The 23,927-nt window shown below is 46.6% G+C and overlaps 1 protein-coding gene across 13 annotated transcripts in view; it reads left to right on the top strand.

Annotated features, from left to right (window-relative positions):
* LRRFIP2 (LRR binding FLII interacting protein 2) overlaps positions 1-23,927 on the top strand; it is a 415,348-nt gene that overhangs the window by 77,290 nt on the left and 314,131 nt on the right. For all 13 annotated transcript variants that reach the window (XM_086964773.1, XM_086964762.1, XM_086964761.1 and 10 more), the window contains exon 2: positions 7,340-7,493. In XM_086964773.1, the coding sequence (XP_086820899.1) occupies positions 7,404-7,493 (90 nt within the window). In that variant the 5' untranslated portion in view covers positions 7,340-7,403. The remainder of the gene's footprint in view (positions 1-7,339; positions 7,494-23,927) is intronic.

Below are 23,927 nucleotides of genomic sequence, written 5' to 3'. Positions count from 1 at the left end.
TTAGAGGTACTTTTGGGGTGGTTGAGGAATGCACTTATGACCCATTCCTTGGCGAGTGTGAACAAATCTACCTTTAAAAACTGGCTGAACACACTGGTTCGAACTCTAATAAGTTCCACAAAGAGCACTTCTAGAAAGTCCAAAGGCATCCGTTTGGTGGACATGTCCTGTTCATGGTTATGTGCAGTCTATTGACTTTAATACACTTGTAATCAGCAGATTATCTGCCACATTTTGACAGAGGATGAAAGTGGCAAGCAGCCATAAGCAAGACCAATGTCTGCCTCTTTACTGGAGTCAGTAAAGACAAAGTGGCTGAAATCTAATTTAGGAAGAAAGTCTTGGATTACAGTCCTTTTTTCCAAATTAAATGAAAGAATAAAAAAAGCTACAGAGCTACACAAGTAATGGCCCAAGGAAGGTATGTTTGGGGGCAGATACTAATTCTTATTCTATATGCTTCACTTCAATCAGTTTCCCAGAATGAAGTTGGAAAACACAGCCTTGGCTGTGATGGGAACTGGTGACTGATAATCTACTCTTACTTCTTTCCTAGCTGAACACAAACACTGCATCGCCTATATCGACGTCTCAGTTGCAGGAATGTGGTCGACAAACTGTGGCTTCTTCAGCCATCAAACTTCTTCCACAACAGATGTAGAGATGACTGCTTTTACAGCACTAAGACTTATAATAACAGCCAACTGCAAGTCAAGGAAGGACATCAGTCTTCCAGTGGTAGTCTGATGATAGACATCATATGCATTGTATGTTGCCAACTGATTCAGGTGGTTAGCTAATTTCTTATACCATATGGCAGTTTTAAGACTTATATTGTTGAAGAATCTGGTCTTTTTCATCCACTCTTCCCATGTACTTGTAATCAAGCATACATGTGGGTTTGCAGACTTTTTAACTGGCCCCTAACCATCACAGAAGTGCTTTCATCATGAAGTGCAGTGAGCACATATACTTGCTGCAGACAGTGAGCAGTTTGTTGCAATGCTTCTTACGAGCAAAGTCATGTGGGAATCCTTTGTATTTCTTTTGAATTGCACCACAAGCCCAGGTGCCAGCTGTGGACAGTTCACTATACAGCTGGACTCGTGTACTGAAATTAACTACATAATGGTTATAACTTTTATGAATGAGAAATTGGGTAAGCTCCTCATATGATCTTCTCACTCCTAATATGGAAGGGCAACCTGCAGGATTTATTGTGAAGTCCTTTCCTGTATCTACGCTCAAACTGTACACAAACCCATTGACACACTTGGTACAACATGTATATCTTGATGTCGTAAGCAGCTCTTTTGCTTGGTATGTTCTGCCTTAACACCAGTCACCCTTTATACAAGATCAAGGACTCATCGACTGCTATATTCTTTCCAGGAATACAAATCTCTGTAAACTTGGCAGACAAATGTTCCACAATAGGCATATTTTGTACAACTGACCATGCTGGTCCAGGAGATATGCAACAGATTTATCATTGAAATGCAACATATGATGCAAAATAAAAATGTTGTCTCTGCTCTTGACTGGTGCAAATCTGGTTGTTGCCTAAACCGTATGAGTGAGTAGGCCAGTAGGACCATATGGTTGATTTGAGCACTATTCACATGTTCAGCATTAAGCACAGAAATTGAAGTTGTAGTCCACAGGTGTACTCTGAGCGAGGCGCCAGAGTGGCAGTATCTTTCCTGCACTATTTCCTTAAGGAAGTGTTCATCCTTAAAAAGATGGAAGTAGTCCATAGCCAAAACAATTACATTATTGACTTTACATCCAGCATCTGCAGTGAATGGGGGATTTTGTGGCTGAGCTAAATTAGGAGGCTTGTGTCTGTGCTCAGTGCGTGGTACCTGCCTGCACTCTGGATTGATCTGCCATGTTACTGGCTCCCCTCTGCACAAATTGTGCTTGCAAAGGGACATCACGACTGCCATCAGAATCACTGGAAGATCAGTCCTCCTCGCAAGGAATTCCAACTGAAAGATCACTTCCAGATTCTGTCTCCAACCCTCTCCCTCAGATGCTAATTCAGTATCAGACTCTTCCTCACAGCTGTCCTCCGTCATATGAGTAAGAGTCACTGAAGCAATTATCCAATGAGTCGCCATCCCTGTTTATATCTAAAACCTTTTGGCCGAGGTAGAATGCAGAGCTACTCGTAGAAATGAATGCTGTGTGTGCTATGAATTGTAAGAATGGAATGCAGTGCTTTGGAAGTGTAGAAAAGTGTGCGCACAACAATAGTATCAAACAGTAAAAAGCACTTACCTGGCTCAGTGCAGCATACAGGTTTTTCAAAAAGCTAAGAGAAAAAGAACAGAAAAAAAAATTCAACTGCAACATACTAAAGAAGGCATAAGCATATTATGACAAATTTATCTCCACTACTAGTAAAAACCTCTTTGTGAGACATCCTCCTTATGAAAGAGACGAATGTTGGTGACTAGCTTAACTGGGCCCTCCCATTGATCCATAAAGGATTCTGTGCTTCCGCACTCCCCTATTGGGATGCCCAATTGATGTCCTCTGCATTGCAGAAGTAGAGAGGAGGACGTCAACTTGTCGCTGTCTGCACTGTAAGGGTTAAATGCCTCTTGTCTTTAACATATGTGTTTCCTAATGAATCGGGCCTACTGCCTTTGTTGTAGCTTTTCATAGTAAACATTTCAAACCAATGGAATTTGCATAATGTTTCCTAGTAAATCATTCAGGCCAATAGTCTTTCATTGGCTTTTCACCAGAACTAACTCAAATTTACTGTACTGGACATGGGCTTTCCCACAAGGCAACCACCAGGTATAGGATAATACAATGACAAATACGTACAATATTTCAGTTGTCAAAACCATGTAAAGTACTCAGCTAAGATGGCCTCATAGGAATTATTAAAGTGGAAATATCTCTGTGGTTTTCTTGAGTGGGACGCCAGCACCAAAACACTTTCATGCTACGATAATCTACGAGATTATATGTAACAAAAGTACTGGTCTAGATCCTGTAACTGTGATAACAATCCACTGTTAAAGGACTATTGGCTTTAGCACATGTTCTTCACAATTTGACCTTCATCAAAACGTTTTTATAACAAACCGATCAGACCTGTGGCATATGTTTTCCTTGTGAACCAATCAAGGCTGTAGCCCTTATAATTGGCTTGTCGCCATAATCAACTCCGACCTGCTGTACTGTATCTTTTATGATGGCATTGCTCATTTTGAAACCGTTCTTGTCGGTAGAAGACACTTGTCATTTTAATATGACCGGAACTGAAGGTAAAAAATAATTCTGTGTTCAAAGGGCATCTCTTCGCTAATATGAATAACTTAATATTGGTTATAGCTGCGTATAAAGGAGCAGTGCCCTGACAGCTTGCACCCATATAAATAGTTTATCAGTGGGCTGCGTGATTGCTTTAATCTGCGCTAAATCGTGAGCTGTAGCTTGAAGTTGAAAGTTGTCGTTAGTTGGACGGGTGACTTAGGGTTTTACAAATGCAGAGCTTTTCATTTTATGGGGCTCAATCTACTCCCTTTTATTAGGTTGAAGCCTATTGCTAACAACTTCTTGGAACAACTTTGCAAACCTTCCCAGGAAATGCATTCCGCCCACTGCTTACCATTGGTTTTGTGGTTTGTAAATCACAATGGCTTTCTTTCTTTTTGCTGCTTCATTTGTTTTAGGCTATCCAGCTTGAGTTCGTACCTTCCCTTGCCCAAACCTTATTTTCTGCATGTATTCTTCCACCAGAACTGAATTTCTGTAAACAGGCCTTTAAATGTTATTCTTATCTTATCACATTTTCTAAACCGTGAAGGACGGATGTCAAATGTCAGGCTCTGTCTTCCAGGGAGCTTGGTGTTTACTTTTCTTTCTCTGACTTCAAAGTAAGAAGTTTTGTATGACAATCATGCTGGCTACCCTCAGTGTGTTGGTCGGAAGGCTGTATGATATTTTCTTTTCTAGCACACAAAATTTAAATCTATGTAAATGAACTGTGCAGGTTTTTCAGAATATATCAGAAGTAGGACTGCATACATGAAGCATTTTTTAGGTCGAGCCTGGGCAGTCCATGTGCTGCTCTGCAAGGCATGCTATATTGAAGTACTCCCGAGATCCTTTGCGGACCCGGAAGCTCGCCACCATCATTGTGTACACAGCGTTTTGAGACGGACCATTAATGCCATAAAAGTGAAAGGTTATACATAATTGATGCAAATAGTTTTTTTTTTTAAAAACCATGAATATATGGCTTTTCTGTGAATAATGTTATTCCAGTGTAAATTTATGATTATATGTTGTCTGTGGCTGTATGAGAGGTGTATGATTGAATGATGTCTGAAAGTGTATATAATGTTTTGTAAATTGTTGTTGTGATTAATGTAATTACAGTGTACATAAGGTCTTGGTAAATGTAAATTTGGTAAAATAAGAAACCAAAAGCATGAATTAAAAGTCATTGGTTAAAAATAAAAAGATTGAATCTAAAACATAGATGTGAGTTCAAAGCATATTGTTTAATTTAGATGTTTTGAGCGAATTGTTCTTTTCAATTGAATAGCAGTACTGGCACTTCTTTTTGTTCATTAGTATTGGAGTATGGGCTTGAAGCCCCTCTCACTCTCCGCCCATATTTTTCATTGGCCTGTTTCATTGTCCTTCGTAAACTCTGGCTTCTAATTAGTTAATATGGTTGTTAATCCCTCCTTAGTACCGCCTTGTCTTCATTTCCCATAAGGGCTGGCACTTTTACTTCTGTTACACACTATGCCTCATTTAGTTTGAACTACGCGAACAAATGATGGACGGAATCCAGACCGAACTGCCAAGCCAGGTCTTACCTGGACCAGAAACCAGCACCCTGGGACCGGTTTCTGGGTATTACCCTTCATCAGCCAGGCTAGCTTGAATCCAGTGGCACAGTGAGCTAGGGACCCACGTCTGGGCATACCCATCCCACTTAGGGTGCAAAGTGCTAAGCAAACAAATGATGGACGGTATGCTGAATAAATCATACATTCACCCCCAGTCAAGAAATCTAGGTTAAATCCATTGTTCTTTTGCTCGTCATGCCACCCCAGTTTAAACGCCGCCATATGCAAATCAGTCTTGACCCTGTGCCTCATGGGAACAGTACAGATCGAACTGCCAAGCCAGGTGCTCCCTGGACCGGAAATAAGCATCCTGGGACCGGTTTATGGGTATTACCCTTAATCAGTAAGCAAGGGACCTACGTTTGGGCATACCCATCCCACTGTATGATTTATTCAGCATTCCGTCCATCATTTGTTTGCGTAGCACTTTTCACCCTAAGTGGGATGCGTATGCCCAGACGTGGGTCACTCTGTTCTGCACCACTGCACGGAATGCCACGCCACTGGAGTCTACGCTACTTTCCACCTCTTCACTGTACACTGCATCACTCCACTCTACCTTGCTCCACTCCACTCCACTCCACTCTGAAACAATCCACGCCACTACGCTCTATGCGACTATACTTTAAGCCATTGAACACCACGCCACTGCAGTCTACTCTCTGCCACTCTACTCTCTGCCACTCTACTCTCTGCCACTCTACTCTCTGCCACTCTACTCTCTGCCACTCTACTCTCTGCCACTGTTACTGGGCTCCACGTCAATGCAGTCTACACCACTTTACTCAAAAACGATGCACTCTACAGTATTGCACTCTACGCTGCTCTACTCTGCACCACTGTACTTTATGCCACTTCACTGTAGGCCCTCAACTCTACTCCACTGTACAAAGCTCTACTCCATTAAACTATACTCTATGCCACTCCATTCTACAACACTTTACTGCAATCTATGGCTTTCTGAGACACTACTCTACAAAGCTCTACGCAACTCCCTCTATGCCACTCCATTCCACTTTACTCTATTCTGCGACACACTACTCCACTCTACGCCACTCCACTCTGACACTCTATGCCACTCTGCTGTATGCCATTCTACTCTCCTACATGACTGCACTCTATGCCACTGCAATCTGCCCCGCTCTTTGCCATGCCACTGCACTTTACGCTAAAGCGCTCTACACCATTTTACTCCAAACCAATGCACTCTGCTCCACTGCACTGTACTCCACTGTACTCTATGCTACTCAACTCTGCAAGACTGCACTCTTCGCCACTGAACTCAGCCTTACGCTACTCTGTACCACTGCACTCTACGCCAATGCACTGTAGGCCAATGCATTCTACACCAATACACTCTACATCACTCCACTCTATGCTGTTCTAATCTATTCTGCGCGACTGCACTTCATGCCACTGCACTCTACTCCACTCTACCCCACTACACTCTATGCTACTCTACAGCACTCCACTGTAGCTTGCTCCACTCTACTCTTTGCCGCTTACCTCTACTGTGAAACGATCTAATCTATGCCACTGTAATATACTCTACTCTGTCACAGTACTCTACGGTAATCCTGTCTAAACCACTTTACTCAAAAACCATGCACTCTATGCCAATTTACTTTGCACTACTAGGCCACTCTGCTCCACTCTGAAATTTCACTCAATGACACTCTACTACATTAAGCTCAACTCCGCCCTGTGCCACTACCCTCTATATCTCTCCACTATGCAACACCTTATTCCACTCTATGCCTGCCACCCTACAACAGTAACTGCTCTCTGCAACATCCTCTATGCCCCTCCACTCTAGACTACACCACTCCACGACACTGTACCATTCCACTCTGCAGCACACTACTCTATGGCATTCTACTCCCTCCACCACACTCTACAGCACTCTATACCACTAAACTCTTGCCACTCCATGACACTCCACGGCTCTCTTTTACCCCACTAACTCTTAGCCATGCTGAACAGCAGCCAAGCTGGTGTACAGCATGGCTAAAACATATTGGCAAACCAATACCTCTTGCATAGGCAATACCTATTGGCTTTGCCAATGCTTGTTTATAAACTGACAACATTTAAAAACGAACCTAAAGACCTCTCCTGGTCAATCCGCCCCCTCCTCCACCCTTTATTTTTTAGCAGATCCTGTTACTCCTTGGCCTCTTCAATGTATGTAAATGTAATAAGATAGTGATAAATTGTCTTGTTCTGTTATAAAAATCTTGTTATGTTCCGGAAAGCAGGAATAATTATTTTCTATTTTTTGAATTACAGGCAAGTTGCCTCTCCCCGTATAAGCTAAACAAACCGCAATAGCTGCACACATATTTTTCTTTTTCTGTGATACTTAAACACAGTCTACAATGAATATAATGACGCCACCTGAATATAATGACGCCACCTGATGAATCATTGTTTTTATTTGTTTTTATTTTTAGGTCTGAAGTTTGTGGATTTATTTTAAACCCTCTAAAAGTAAAATCTTAAGAAGCAGAAATAAAGATGGGGACACCTGGTCATGGAAGGAAACGCACTCCTATTAAAGACAGATTTTCCGCAGAGGATGAAGCATTAAGTCACATTGCCAGAGAAGTATGTAAAAATAATACGAATTATTAATAATCTTACTTACAAATGATTGTGAAAGTTCCTCATCTGTACAATAAGCAGTTTAATAACTAATAATAAAGCAGAATTGTAGAAAAACAATATACACTAACATCTCAATCCACATCAAACCTCACTTCTCAAGTGTGATCTCTGACAGTGAGGCTACCAGGAGCCTAGTTTTGCATAGTGGAAAAAGAGTTCAAAATGGGAGCCGAGGGCAGGGCAACCAAAACAAACAGCGTCTGCTTCATACACTGAGGGACCTTGAAACATTCTGTTCGAGGCATATGAGCTGTAGATCACATGCGTTGCATAAGATCGCCTTCTAGTGTTGGGTCCAGATGTTTGCGCTTTGTTTTTCTGGAAGCAGTTTTCCCTAGTCGCGAGGTAGGGGACTCCTCCCTTAGGTGATAGTGCACATGGTCATCGACTCCATCTTCAGATTGTTTTTTCCGCCATCGGGTTCGGATGTACCTTGCTGCGCTCTGGTTTGACGTCGGTTCTTCGGTCCTTCTCAGCACGTATCACATTCACACTTGACTGTATTGTTTCCGTTCGCGTTCCTTTTTCTTCGCGGATCGTGATTCCTAAAGAAAATTTTGATCGGAGAGCTTGTGGTAGTCCGTCGGGCCTAGCCTCTGGTTCGACTCGCAGTCGATGGAACAAACTCCTTTCAAGTTCGGTCCATGGTGCCATGTGAAATTCCCACGCACCGACTCATATGAGGTGTACAACTTGTGTTGGTCATCCGACCACAGAGACCACTGTGATGCGTCCCGAGCTTTCCGCTCCAAAAAGACACTCTGCGATCGTTTGGCCCGACGACGCGACCTGAAGAGACAATATGTAGATTGCATTCCTGACCGCTTCGGACCTCAATTGGAATAGGAGGAAGGTGACTAGCCTATCGGAGCTGATGAGGAACAGGAAAAGGAAGACATCTTAGTTTCCAAACACAGCTCCGATGAGGATGAAGACATCCTTCAGGAACAATGTACAGTGAGTACAGCCCCTACCTCGCCCCACCTTCCACTTCCGTCGAAGAAAAAGGCTCTGCACCAACCTGGGCCCCAGTGGGCGCCGAGAACAAGCTTCAGAGGCATAGTAAAAAGCCGTCCGGCTCCGAAAAGCCCCATGCCAAATCCGGCACTGAGCCAAAGACTTTGGAGCCGAAGAAAAAGTCAGGCATTGTACATCCTCCGTCTGCACCGAAACAAACTTCGGATCCGAAAACCCCGGCAAAGAAAGTGTAGTCGCTGAAACATTCAGAGCCTAAACACACGGAGACGCCGAAGTCTCCAAAAAATCATGTATTCGGTGATCCGATCGACAAACTGGATCCAAAACAGAAAATCCTGGTTATACACCCAAAGACTGGACTTATCACCACTAAAGTGACTTTAAAAAGGAATGCGACTACAGAAGAGGAATACCATATACCATTAAAAGAGAACTTTCGGAACACATCCTTCCCCCTCCTCCTCCTCCTCTTCCTTTACCTCCTCTACCCCAGACTATACTTGTGCCAACTTCACCTGAGCACTCACCACCACACACACCTGACAATCAGGGTGATGGGGATGTGGATGAGGATAATAATGATGACGATCAGCCTGGAGATGTGTGGGATGACTATAATACTGAGTCTCCCACTGATAACGACCCGGACATGTATCCTACCAAACCTCTCCACCAGATGACAGCATAGGATTTGTCGAGTTAAGTAGGGCTGCTACTTACCATGGAGTCCCACTACACAGAGAATCCCTTGAGGAGGATTTTATTTTCGAGACTCTACAAAACACACAAGTCTACGTACATGTTGCCCATGTTAAAAGGCATGACCAGACATGTAGACAACATTTTTAAGGATCCTGTTAGAGAGCTTTTCCTTACCCCGAGGGTAGATAGAAAATACAAGCCTGCCCCATCAGATCCAGTCTACATTAAAGGTCAACTACCATTAGATTCACTAGTAGTTTCTAATGCACATAAAAATGCATACTCCCAGACTACTGGAGAAGCACCAACACCACCAAATAAAGAGTCTAAACTCCTTGATGCTTCAGGGAAAAGGATTGCGTCCCAGGCTGCTAATTTCTGGCGTATTTCCAATACACAGCTGTTGCTAGCACGCTATGACCGTGCACATTGGAATAAAATGGAACTCCCCCTCCAGTTTCTCCCTCCAGAACACAAATCAAAAGCGCAAGAGCTGGTTCGTGAGGGGCAGTTAATTTCTAACCACCAAATTAGATGCTCCGTAGATGCTGCTGATACATCTGCCAGAGCGGTAAACACTAGTGTTCTTTTAACCCCTTCGCCGCGGGGCTAATTCCCCCGCGGCGCGGGGGGAGGGGGGCCGCGCACGGCGCTGCGGTGCTGATGACGAGCCTAGGCTAGTCATGCAGCACGGTGCTCGTGTGCTGGTGACGAGCCTGGGCTCGTCATGAGCCCGCCCGCGCAATGGAACGCTCAGCACAGCGGGGGAATTATCCCTGAGTGTGAGCGTTCCACGGCTCATGACAAGCCCAGGCTCTTCACCAGCACACGAGCACAGTGCTGCATGACGAGCCTGGGCTCGTCATCAGCACAGAAGGGGTTAGGAAGACCTACCTGGCTGCACATATCAATCCATACTGAACACACCCTTTGATAAGGAACACCTTTATGGGCCGGAAGTAGACACTTCATTGGATAAAATGAAGAAGGATTCTGAAGTGGCTAAATCCATGGGAGCACTTCAGTCTCCACAAGGGTTTGGTTCCTTTCGTCGCTCCTTTTATCGAGCAGGATCTAAAACTACTATCTCAGACACTGCGTCCACCTACAAGGGCAATAATCAACCCTCAGGTTCCAAGGGCTTCTATTGAGGCAATTGCAGAGGAAAGAACTACAAGTGCAGAGGTAGATGTTCCTCCAATACATGTACCTCGCCATCCAATACAAAACAGTGACTTGCCCATAGTTCCCCCGACCACTTAACACCTGTAGGGGGAAGACTGTCACAATTTCTACCAAAGTGGGGATCCATAACAACAGACAAATGGGTTCTTCATATTATCCATTCTGGTAACTGGAGGAATGTTTGGGGGAGTGTTGATGAACTCCAAGCAAAGTCGCACGGACTTCCACCGGAACACCTAAACCTTCTAAAAAAATTAAGTAAAATCCTGCTACTAAAAAAATCCATAGAGCCTGTACCACCTCAACATCAAGGGTCGGGCGTGTACTCCTTTTACTTTGTAATTCCAAAAAATGACGGTTCTCTCAGACCCATATTGGATCTCAGATTACTCAACCTTTACATACAGTCAGGCCATTTCCACATGGTAACACTGCAACAAATACTACCTCTTTTGCAAAAGGGCAATTTTCTTTCTACTTTAGATTTAAAGGACGCCTACTTTCATATTCCAATCCATCCGGCTCACTGCAAAGTACTCAGGTTTGTGGTAGCAGGTCAACACTACTGTTAAGATTCAAACTTGAAGAAGCAAGACGAGGTAAGGTAGTAAGCTCTTTATTCTGATCATCCACTCTCCACACTGAGAGAGTGTCTGTAGGAGAGTAGGGTCTGCAATCCTATGATCACCCAGATTTTTTGCTTTTGTTTCACTGGTTTACGACTTTCTCTGGCTGTGGGCCTGCCAATCAGACCCACAGCCTGGCTGTTCTCTTTCTAAATTACCTCATGTACCCTAGGTGCATCTACCAATTGGTACTGGGCCACCTTATCAGACCCTGTAACTCAGGGCATAGGTGTACCCAGGGCTGCCAGGGGCTGCAGCATGTATTATGCCACCCCTGGCTGGCCTCCTAAATTTGACACAACTGGCTGCATGACAGCTGGGGCAAAGTCGTGTAATCACCCTTTGCTGTAGGTGTAGTATACCTATACCTAACCCTAAAATGGACACACAGATTCCTATCAGTCACTCCTATGGCAGGCCTTGACAATCCTGAAGGCAGAGTGCTTGGACTCATGTGAGATGGTGCTCTGGCATGAGCTGAGCCTGTCTGCAGCTTGCGGAATCAAGTCCGAATAGCTGTTCCATGATATCGCATACCATATACTCTTAAGTGCATTATAATCCTCGCGGTTAAATGCTAACTTTGGTATTGCTTTATCAAAACATGTCGAGTAAGGTGTCATACGAATTGGAATACTAACCCCTCGCCAATTCTGGCGACGGGGTTAGCATTCCACCCTTCTAGAGGGACACGACATGTATGTAACTGTGAACCCCGGTTAAAGTTAACTGAAGCCTCAGCTCCACAAAATGGATGCTGCCACCACAGACACGAGTCTGACCCCCTGCAGCTGGGAGTCCTCCCAGTGAGGGGAGCCTGGACAAAGGGTTTCCTGTCAGGGGCGGTGCTAGCACCGTCCCAGACATGGTTTTGTGTATCCTGGGTAGGCAGGGCTTTTCAGGAAGGTGACTGCTGAGTGGCACCCCGGTGCTCACTACGCATAGGCCAGTCAGAACCAGTTCCAGGGGCACACCAGCCCCTGGCCTGGGGAAGTCCGGCAGGGGAGAGGGGTGTAACCACCCCCCTCCTGGTCCCACCCATAGGCAGGACCTAGTCACCGGGTCAGCCCCCTTTTTTAGTATAAAGATGGGAGCGGGCCCCCTGTTAAAATTAGATCATCTTTGGAATCAAGATACCACTTTCTTCGAAAGGACTTCACGATTTCTTCTTCAAGATTCTCCCTTGTGGCTAAGGAGTAGTCACCCTGCATCAAGCGGGCACCATCCTAAAGAACACTGCGGTCTGCTGCAAGTCCTTCATCACGAATCCGACGACCCAGCTCGACGAGACCCGGCTTCCCTGGCACCTCTGACCTCTACTCACCTCTACAGCCAAGCTGAGAACCGTGAGTGCGACGAGACCTCAAGGGACCGACGATCGCCAAGACTGCACGACATCTTTACTGCAAGCCCACCGTGTCCTCCACTGGTGAGTGCTTTGGGGTCCGAGAAGCCCCGACCCTGCGCAGCTCCAGCACCCAAGATCAGCCCCCCTGCATCTCCACGATCTGCGTGGGGCCCTTCTGCTGTTTGCTGTGCACCGCGTTGTTTGGCTACTAGCCGGCTGGCTTGTGGCCCTCTGAACGACGCCCAACGACTTCACGACTGCTGGTCTGGTTGCTCCAGGCTGGCCTTTGCTTCCTTCTTCAAGAGAGGCACCCCGGACCCTCCTGGTCCACTCCAGACGCCATTTTAGGTCCACCGCGTGGGCTTGAATTTGCCAAGGCTTTGTTGCCCAATCCTGGGTCCAGCGACGCCGACAGCTTCTATCTTCGTGGGACAGCTCGATCCTCCATCCTGGTCGCCGACAACGCCTCCTGGTCCGTGAGATCTTCGAGTCAAGCGTCACCCACTCACCTTGTCGAGGTGGCTACCATCCGGTGCCCTCCTGGTGCCCACTGACTACTAGCTAGTAGTCTCGAACTTGGTCCCCTCTGCTTTCAGGTGTCATCTATCTTCAAGATCCAGGCTTGGATCCGACTGAACTTTCTTCACTGGTCACCGGCCAGCATCTTTTCTTCCGGCTCCTGGTCCGTCTACGAGGATTCCCGACGTCTTTTCAGACCTATGCAGCTGCAGCCCCTGGGCTAGGTAACTTCGGCATTTCGGTGCCCCAGCATAGCCTCACTATCCAAGGGTCAGAATCTACTTTCGTTTTCTCCCTACCAGGTCGGGTTCGCCCGAGAACACTAACTTTCTAATTCCTAGCTACCATAGACTTTTGTCCCGCATCTCGCGTGAGAGTGCACACACTGCACCCGAGTCCCCTAGGCCTCCTAGACATAATCTAACGATTCCCTAGTCAAGTCCTAGCGATTCCAAAAGCTATTAATACTGTACTTACCTGCTAGGAATTTCGCATTCCACTTTCAGAGTATATGGTTTTCCGTGCCCCTCGGGCATTTGTATATACTGTGCTAACTTAAGTATTTTTGTAAGAGTTTTGGTTTGTGCTTAGTACCCTGTCCTCATAAAGAGTACAGGGCTGTTGTGATCTTTAAATAAATAACTGTTTATTTTCATAATACTTGTGTGGTGTCCTTTCACTTGGTATTCAAGGGGTATATGTGTGGTAAACAGCTGGCTTAACGCGCCCTCTCGAGTCTTTAGCCTTAGACTGCTCGTATCCACGCTACTAGGATAGCTGGTCTATAAGGTTGACTTACAACCAATCATCAATAAGGGTTGCTGGACTGATACATAGTGTTCACTAGAATAGTGAGCACTGCATATCAGGCCACCTTCTCACATTGGTGAGCAGCGGTTGGGATTTGAGCTTGCTGTTGTTTTACCACACGTATCCTAAGAATATCTTGTTGAAAGATCACATAAGTACTGTTAGGTACACATAACTAAAGCTTAGAATACTCTGAGTTCTACTGAACCAGCTGTTGTAGCTCCTCAAGGCTTAGCACACCTTGGCTGCAACTCTTAGCAAGGGATCAGTAGGTAAACACATAGTGTAGGTAGGTGCATCACTTACACCACACTAGAAACAGTATGTCGGACAAAGGAGGAAACACTGAGGTTCCCCTTGTGTCAGTTGACCCTCCACAGGTCATCCCTTCAAGATATACTGCGCTTAGCTTCCATGAGTTACGACAAGTGTGTACCTCTAGGAAGATTAAGCAGGGGTCTAACCCCACAACTGCCTTTCTGATTGGTCTCTTAGAGACTCATGATGCAAGGAGGGCTGGTAACCCAGACCCTTCTAATTCAGATGGCAACATGCCCTCCTTACAGGGTCCCTTTGATGCCCAGGACCATCCTCTTCAGGAAGCAGATAATGCTGATGATGAGGATGATGATTTGGTATCAGGGGATGAGGCAGAAAAGGAACAGGTAGAAGTCAGCAGACTAACCAGGTCCAACTTAAGCAGACATGAGATGGGCACTAGGGGACCCTTGGGGCCACTCTCAGGTCAGCTTAACATTGGGAATGGACGAGATAGATCTCTATCAAGAGGCTCTATCAGATCCCTTCATACCAATGGCTCTCAACGTTCCTCTCAAAGGGGAATGACATCTCCCCAGAGGAGGATGTATGAAGCTAAGGAAAAGGCAGCCAATCTGAGGATTGAAAGGGAAGAACTTGCCCTGGCCAAAGAGAGGCTTGCCTTTGCTAGAGAGCAACAATTGAGTGGGACAGTCCCCACTGGTGGCAGCATTGTACCTAGCAATAGGGAAAGGAGTTTTGATACAAAACACCTTGGTAAGATAGTGCCCCCCTTTAAACAAGGGGATGACATCCACAAATGGATTACTGCTTTGGAGAGGGCCTGCACTGTGCAAGGTGTTCCCCCAAGTCAGTGGGCAGCTATCTTGTGGCTCTCCTTTGAGGGTAAAGGAAGAGACAAGCTCCTCACCACAAGGGTGGAGGATGCTAATGATTACCAAGTCTTGAAAAATGCACTGGTTGATGGGTTTGGCCTAACCACTGAGCAGTACAGGGTGCTGTTCAGGGATACCCAGAAAACTCAGTCTCAAGATTGGGCTGACTTTGTAGATTGTGCCACTAAGGCTTTTGAGGGCTGGTTGCTGGGCAGTAAGGTTACTGATTATAAAGGATTGTACAATTTGATGATGAGAGAGCAAATTTTAAACAATTGTCAGAACCAGTTGTTGCATCAGCATCTTGTTGACTCAGATCTGACCTCTCCCCAAGAATTGGGAAAGAAGGCAGACAGATGGGTTAGAACAAGAGTTAAACAGAACCAGGGCCAGAATCAAGGTGGTCAGAAGAAAGCAGACCAGAAGGGTAAAGATTCTAAGGGGGAACAAAATGACCAGAAGTCTTCGACAGGTCCCCAACAACCCAAAGAGGGTGGGGGTCAGGCTCCCCAAAAGAAGAAAGAAGGCCAATCTAAAAGGTGGTGCCAATACTGCAAAAGTAAAACTCACTGGTTTAGTGAGTGCACCAAGAAAGGAGGAGGGCAGACTCCTGCCACTGCAGCCCCTAAGGCACCTGTGCCCCCTAGTACAGCCAGCAGTGGTAGTGCACCTCCCAAGGGTTTAGTAGGGTTAACCCTGGGTTCTGAGGGGAGTGACAACTTAGTTGGCACCCTCACTCAGGCTGTCCTTGTCAGTACAGGGGATATGGATATGTCCCCTGACATAAGTCCCAATACTTTGGGCAAATACAGACAGACACCTTTTATTAATGGAAAAATGGCTCAGGCCTATAGGGACACTTGTGCCAGTGTCACAATGGTGACACCTAGCTTTGTGGACCCTGGACAGATCATGCCAGGTACAGAATTCCTGGTGACCAATGCAAGCAATGTCACTACCAATCATAGTATGGCAATTGTAGCTTTCTCCTGGGGAGGGGTAACTGGCCAAAAGAAGGTTGTAGTTAGTTCAGACCTCCCAGTGGATTGTTTGTTGGGCAATGATTTGGAGTTATCACAATGGTCAGAAGTGGAGCAGAGGACTCATCTGGAAATGTTAGGTTTGCCAGCACATGTGTTTGCTGTGACTAGGTCACAGGCCAGAAGATGCCCCACTGAACAGGTGCTGGATCCTGGAACAATGGACCAGACACCTTCCAAGAAAAAGAGCAGTAGGGTTAAGGCTGTGCCTTCCCCCTTGCCCCAGGTTGTGGATCAAGTCTCAGAGGAGGCTGACCTGCAGGAGTTGAGGGAAACTGAGCCTAGAGAGTTTGAACTTGATCAAGTTGAATTCTTGGGTTCAGGGGGACCCTCAAGGGAAGACCTGGGGAAGGACCAGTTAGACTGCCCTTCTCTTGAACCCCTCAGACAGCAGGCTGCTGCTGAGGCTGCTGGGAACGCCACAGGTACCCACAAGGTATACTGGGAAGATGGACTCCTGTACACTGAGTCAAGAGACCCCAAGCCTGGCATGACCAGGAGGCTGGTTGTACCCTTGTCTCAGAGAGGTTTCCTACTTACCTTGGCCCATGAGATTCCCTTAGCAGGTCACTTAGGCCAGACAAAGACTTGGGACAGACTTGTCTCACACTTTCACTGGCCTCACATGAATGAGGATACCAAGGAGTTTTGTCGCTCCTGTGTCACTTGCCAAGCCAGTGGTAAGTCAGGTGGCACAACAAAGGCCCCCCTTATACCAATGCCTGTGGTGGGGGTGCCCTTTGAAAGAGTGGGGATTGACATTGTTGGTCCAATGGAACCCCAGACAGCATCAGGGCACAAGTTTATACTGGTGGTAGTGGATCATGCCACCAGGTATCCTGAAGCTATTCCACTTAGGACCACCACAGCACCTGTGGTGGCAAGGGCCCTAGTTGGAGTGTTCTCCAGAGTGGGCTTCCCTAAGGAGGTTGTCTCTGACAGAGGTGCAAACTTCATGTCAAGCTACTTAACTGCTATGTGGAAGGAGTGTGGTGTCAATTACAAATTCACTACACCCTATCACCCACAATGCAATGGGCTTGTTGAAAGGTTCAACAGGACCCTAAAAGGGATGATTCATGGACTACCTGAAACACTCAGGCGTAGATGGGATGTCCTGATGCCCTGCCTTCTGTTTGCTTACAGAGAGGTCCCACAAAAGGGGGTTGGCTACAGCCCTTTTGAACTTTTGTATGGGCACCCTGTGAGAGGCCCCTTGTGTTTGGTGAAGGAAGGATGGGAGAGACCTCTCAAAAAGCCTGCAACCAACATAATGGACTATGTACTTGGTCTCCGCTCCAGGATGGCTGAGTATATGGAGAAGGCATCAGAAAACCTTAAGGCCAGTCAAGAACTTCAAAAAGCTTGGCATGACCAAAAGGCTGTCCTGACTGTTTATCAGCCTGGACAGAAGGTGTGGGTGTTGGAGCCAGTGGCCCCAGCAGCACTCAAAGACAAATGGTCTGGGCCCCACACAATTCTTGAGCAAAAGGGAGAGGTCACCTACCTGGTGGACCTTGGAACTCCCAGGAGTCCCCACAGGGTACTCCATGTCAACAGGCTCAAAGCATATGTCGACAGGAAGGACATGAGCTTGCTCATGGCCATAGATGAGGGACAGGAGGAAGAGAGTGACCCTCTCCCAGACCTGCTCACTCAGAATCCTGATGATGGGTCAGTAGATGGTGTTGTCTTTTGTGGCAGCCTCTCTGAACATCAGCAGAAAGACTGTAAACAGGTTCTTCAGTCTTTCAGACATATGTTCTCTCTGACACCCAGTCAGACCAATTGGTGTACCCATGAGGTTGACACTGGTGACAGCCTGCCAGTCAAGAGTAAAATCTACAGGCAGCCTGATCATGTTAGAGACTGCATAAAAACTGAAGTGCAGAAAATGTTGGAATTGGGAGTCATTGAACCCTCAGATAGCCCTTGGGCTAGTCCAGTAGTTCTAGTGCCAAAGCCTCACACCCAAGATGGTAAGAGAGAGATGAGGTTTTGCGTAGACTACAGGGGTCTCAATGCAGTCACTAAGACTGATGCCCATCCAATACCAAGGGCAGATGAACTTATAGATAGATTGGCTTCTGCCAACTACTTAAGTACATTTGACTTAACAGCTGGGTATTGGCAAATCAGGTTAGCTGAGGATGCCAAACCCAAAACAGCATTTTCAACCCCTGGTGGGCATTATCAATTTGTGGTAATGCCCTTTGGTCTGAAAAATGCACCTGCCACCTTCCAAAGGTTGGTGAATCAAGTCCTTACTGGGCTGGATGACTTCTGTGCAGCATATCTAGATGATATTGCTGTCTTTAGCTCCACCTGGGAGGATCACCTGGTCCACCTGAGGAAAGTGTTAGAGGCTCTGCAAGCAGCAGGCCTCACTATCAAGGCCACCAAGTGCCAGATAGGGCAGACACAGGTTGTATACCTGGGCCACCTTGTAGGTGGAGGCCAGGTTCAGCCACTGGAGAGCAAAATACAGTCAATCAGGGACTGGGCTCCTCCAACCACCCAGACTCAGGTTCGAGCTTTCTTGGGCCTGACTGGATACTACAGAAAGTTTGTCAGGAACTATGGTTCCATTGTGACACCATTAAATGAACTGACAAGTAAGAAAATGCCAAAAAAGGTTCAGTGGACAGCAGGCTGTCAAAAAGCATTCGATGACCTAAAGCAGGCCATGTGCACAGCACCTATCCTTAAGAGTCCAGACTACTCCAAACCATTCATTGTCCAAACAGATGCTTCTGAGTTGGGTGTGGGAGCTGTTCTTTCTCAACTGAATTTTGATGGTCAGGATCAGCCCATTGCTTTTATAAGCAGAAGGCTGACCCCCAGAGAGAAGAATTGGTCAGCTATTGAGAGGGAGGCCTTTGCTGTGGTTTGGGCCCTGAAGAAGCTGAGGCCATACTTGTTTGGCACTCACTTCAAGATTCAGACCGACCATAAGCCCCTCTTGTGGCTAAATCAGATGAAGGGTGAAAACCCCAAACTGCTTAGGTGGTCCATTTCCCTACAGGGGATGGACTTTACAGTGGAACATAGACCTGGTACTGATCATGGCAATGCCGATGGGCTCTCCAGATATTTCCACTTAGAACAAGAAGACTCACCTGGTCAAGGTTAGCTTATTGTCCCAAAGTTTGGGGGGGGGTCATGTAGGAGAGTAGGGTCTGCAATCCTATGATCACCCAGATTTTTTGCTTTTGTTTCACTGGTTTACGACTTTCTCTGGCTGTGGGCCTGCCAATCAGACCCACAGCCTGGCTGTTCTCTTTCTAAATTACCTCATGTACCCTAGGTGCATCTACCAATTGGTACTGGGCCACCTTATCAGACCCTGTAACTCAGGGCATAGGTGTACCCAGGGCTGCCAGGGGCTGCAGCATGTATTATGCCACCCCTGGCTGGCCTCCTAAATTTGACACAACTGGCTGCATGACAGCTGGGGCAAAGTCGTGTAATCACCCTTTGCTGTAGGTGTAGTATACCTATACCTAACCCTAAAATGGACACACAGATTCCTATCAGTCACTCCTATGGCAGGCCTTGACAATCCTGAAGGCAGAGTGCTTGGACTCATGTGAGATGGTGCTCTGGCATGAGCTGAGCCTGTCTGCAGCTTGCGGAATCAAGTCCTAATAGCTGTTCCATGATATCGCATACCATATACTCTTAAGTGCATTATAATCCTCGCGGTTAAATGCTAACTTTGGTATTGCTTTATCAAAACATGTCGAGTAAGGTGTCATACGAATTGGAATACTAACCCCTCGCCAATTCTGGCGACGGGGTTAGCATTCCACCCTTCTAGAGGGACACGACATGTATGTAACTGTGAACCCCGGTTAAAGTTAACTGAAGCCTCAGCTCCACAAAATGGATGCTGCCACCACAGACACGAGTCTGACCCCCTGCAGCTGGGAGTCCTCCCAGTGAGGGGAGCCTGGACAAAGGGTTTCCTGTCAGGGGCGGTGCTAGCACCGTCCCAGACATGGTTTTGTGTATCCTGGGTAGGCAGGGCTTTTCAGGAAGGTGACTGCTGAGTGGCACCCCGGTGCTCACTACGCATAGGCCAGTCAGAACCAGTTCCAGGGGCACACCAGCCCCTGGCCTGGGGAAGTCCGGCAGGGGAGAGGGGTGTAACCACCCCCCTCCTGGTCCCACCCATAGGCAGGACCTAGTCACCGGGTCAGCCCCCTTTTTTAGTATAAAGATGGGAGCGGGCCCCCTGTTAAAATTAGATCATCTTTGGAATCAAGATACCACTTTCTTCGAAAGGACTTCACGATTTCTTCTTCAAGATTCTCCCTTGTGGCTAAGGAGTAGTCACCCTGCATCAAGCGGGCACCATCCTAAAGAACACTGCGGTCTGCTGCAAGTCCTTCATCACGAATCCGACGACCCAGCTCGACGAGACCCGGCTTCCCTGGCACCTCTGACCTCTACTCACCTCTACAGCCAAGCTGAGAACCGTGAGTGCGACGAGACCTCAAGGGACCGACGATCGCCAAGACTGCACGACATCTTTACTGCAAGCCCACCGTGTCCTCCACTGGTGAGTGCTTTGGGGTCCGAGAAGCCCCGACCCTGCGCAGCTCCAGCACCCAAGATCAGCCCCCCTGCATCTCCACGATCTGCGTGGGGCCCTTCTGCTGTTTGCTGTGCACCGCGTTGTTTGGCTACTAGCCGGCTGGCTTGTGGCCCTCTGAACGACGCCCAACGACTTCACGACTGCTGGTCTGGTTGCTCCAGGCTGGCCTTTGCTTCCTTCTTCAAGAGAGGCACCCCGGACCCTCCTGGTCCACTCCAGACGCCATTTTAGGTCCACCGCGTGGGCTTGAATTTGCCAAGGCTTTGTTGCCCAATCCTGGGTCCAGCGACGCCGACAGCTTCTATCTTCGTGGGACAGCTCGATCCTCCATCCTGGTCGCCGACAACGCCTCCTGGTCCGTGAGATCTTCGAGTCAAGCGTCACCCACTCACCTTGTCGAGGTGGCTACCATCCGGTGCCCTCCTGGTGCCCACTGACTACTAGCTAGTAGTCTCGAACTTGGTCCCCTCTGCTTTCAGGTGTCATCTATCTTCAAGATCCAGGCTTGGATCCGACTGAACTTTCTTCACTGGTCACCGGCCAGCATCTTTTCTTCCGGCTCCTGGTCCGTCTACGAGGATTCCCGACGTCTTTTCAGACCTATGCAGCTGCAGCCCCTGGGCTAGGTAACTTCGGCATTTCGGTGCCCCAGCATAGCCTCACTATCCAAGGGTCAGAATCTACTTTCGTTTTCTCCCTACCAGGTCGGGTTCGCCCGAGAACACTAACTTTCTAATTCCTAGCTACCATAGACTTTTGTCCCGCATCTCGCGTGAGAGTGCACACACTGCACCCGAGTCCCCTAGGCCTCCTAGACATAATCTAACGATTCCCTAGTCAAGTCCTAGCGATTCCAAAAGCTATTAATACTGTACTTACCTGCTAGGAATTTCGCATTCCACTTTCAGAGTATATGGTTTTCCGTGCCCCTCGGGCATTTGTATATACTGTGCTAACTTAAGTATTTTTGTAAGAGTTTTGGTTTGTGCTTAGTACCCTGTCCTCATAAAGAGTACAGGGCTGTTGTGATCTTTAAATAAATAACTGTTTATTTTCATAATACTTGTGTGGTGTCCTTTCACTTGGTATTCAAGGGGTATATGTGTGGTAAACAGCTGGCTTAACGCGCCCTCTCGAGTCTTTAGCCTTAGACTGCTCGTATCCACGCTACTAGGATAGCTGGTCTATAAGGTTGACTTACAACCAATCATCAATAAGGGTTGCTGGACTGATACATAGTGTTCACTAGAATAGTGAGCACTGCATATCAGGCCACCTTCTCACAGTGTCAACATTCTATTGTTCACAGGAAGGAAGGAGAGTACAAGGGAGGGAGAAATCATGGGATGGACAGGTAAAGGGACAGCAGTAATACAAGAAGATTACAACACATCTCTCTATATAGGGGAGGGAGAAATGTATGCTAAGTTTACCAGTCTATCACCACTCCATGTCTGTCCATTCGCCAGACGGACCACGTTTCTGTTTTCCTTATCCAACCGGTGAAGAGGTTGGAATTTGCTCTGACCAATATGCACATGGGTGGGTTTCCTAACTAGAACAGGATTGTTAGTCTTGAGGTTATGCTCCTTAACCCCATGGTTCTGGTCATACCAACTTTTATAATTCCTTTGATGTTGGATTTTTCTCTGACCCTCCCAGTGGTTGGGATCAACTTTCTTACCCCCCCCCCCCACTAACCACAGGGGGTTCATCTTGGTGCTAGGTTCTCTCTCTCTGAGAGCCACAAAAGGAGAAATCCCTGTGACGAGATTCAGTGCAGTGTGATATGCCCAGATACACACTCTAAGCGAATCCTCAATCTTGTGGCCATTTGTGATAGCCAGTTGAATATGTTCCTTTATCCATGCGTTTGTCTTTTCCACTAGTCCATTGGCCTTAGGAGAGTAGAGTGCTGTTTTCTCATGTTTGATGTTCAATTCCTCTAGGAACTCTTATCTCCTTGGACGTAAATTGCATTCCACGATCTGTGACTAAAATTGCTGGTATTCCTTCATTGAAAAATTTGTTTTTTTAGGAATGCAATAAAACTGCTTGTTGTGGTAGAAGACGTGAATATGAAATTGATCCAGTGGGAGGTACAGTCTACTAAAACAAACATTAACTTCTTTTGGGGCCCCAAGGCTTCCAAAGGGCTAATTATGTCAATGGCTAGTTTAGTCCATGGCACAACAGGTACCTCCACTGGAGACAAAGGAACTTTGCGTAGGGCTTTGGTTTTATCACTTTAGCACGGCTGATGCATTCTTTGACTTTCAGCTCTACCATTGAATCGATTTTGGAAACCAGAAGCAATTTCTCACTTTGTTCTTTGTGATGCTCCTTCCTAAGTGCCAGATCTATGATTTTATTTCTGAAGTCCACAGGTGGAACAATTTTCTCATTGCGATACACTTTATCGTCTATAAGTGTTAGTTCAAATCCTACCTCCCAAAATTCCTTCGCTTCAGCGACCTCGGTACGTTTTTCAGGTCAGCCATTGACAATTAAATCTTTCAAGGTGTTCATATTTACATCTTTTCTCAAGCTCTCATCCCATTCTCTCTAGTCGGGGACGGTAGTTGGATGCCTAAGATGGGGATATCTAATTGTTCTTCTTGTGTACTGGTACTTAGGGGGGACCTAGTCAAATAATCCGCCATCACATTCTCTATACCAGGTAAGTATTCCACTCTAAAGCAAAATTTATCCAACCCAAGCACCCACTTGTCACGTTTCACTGTCAGCCCTTCTTCTGAAAGTCTCTTGCAAACTGTTTTAAAAACGATATTGTGCTCTTAAGCAGATGATCCATAAATCAGTATGTCATCTTGGAAGCACAGGGTGTTTGTGATGCCCATAAGGATTTGCTGCATAATTTTTTGAAAATCTTCCGCAGCATAAGCAAGTCCAAATGGCATGCTGACAAACATATATACTCCAAATGGTGAGGTGAACGCTGTTAATGGTCTAGACTCTGGGTGTAACACCACCTGGTTGTATGCCATTGATACGTGATGACCGAAAAAAACGTGTCCTTCCCCATGGTGATCAGCTTCTCGTTTATATTAGGGAGGGGAAACCTCTCTACCGATATATTCTCATTGAGACTGCGTAGATCAACACAGAGGCGAATACCTTCCCCATTGGCCTTAGAAGCTATGACTATGGGTGCCAACCACTCTGAGGATTCTATAGGTTGGATGACCAGTGCTTAATTTGTAAACTTTTAAGTGCAGGTGCTCTTATTTTTCTAGGAGGCCACACTTGCCACATTGCTCCGCCCACTTCATCCACTGGCCTCACCCACTTCATTTATTGGCTCCAACCACATCCACGAGCCTCAACACATCACAGCCACCTCACTTCTTGAGTTCCACAAGAAGCTGAAGACCTGGCTTTTCATATAAGC

Source organism: Lissotriton vulgaris, chromosome 4_1 (assembly GCF_964263255.1).
Source record: "Lissotriton vulgaris chromosome 4_1, aLisVul1.2, whole genome shotgun sequence".
Classification (NCBI taxonomy): Eukaryota; Metazoa; Chordata; class Amphibia; order Caudata; family Salamandridae; genus Lissotriton; species Lissotriton vulgaris.
This window is presented reverse-complemented; position numbering and strand designations above follow the sequence as displayed.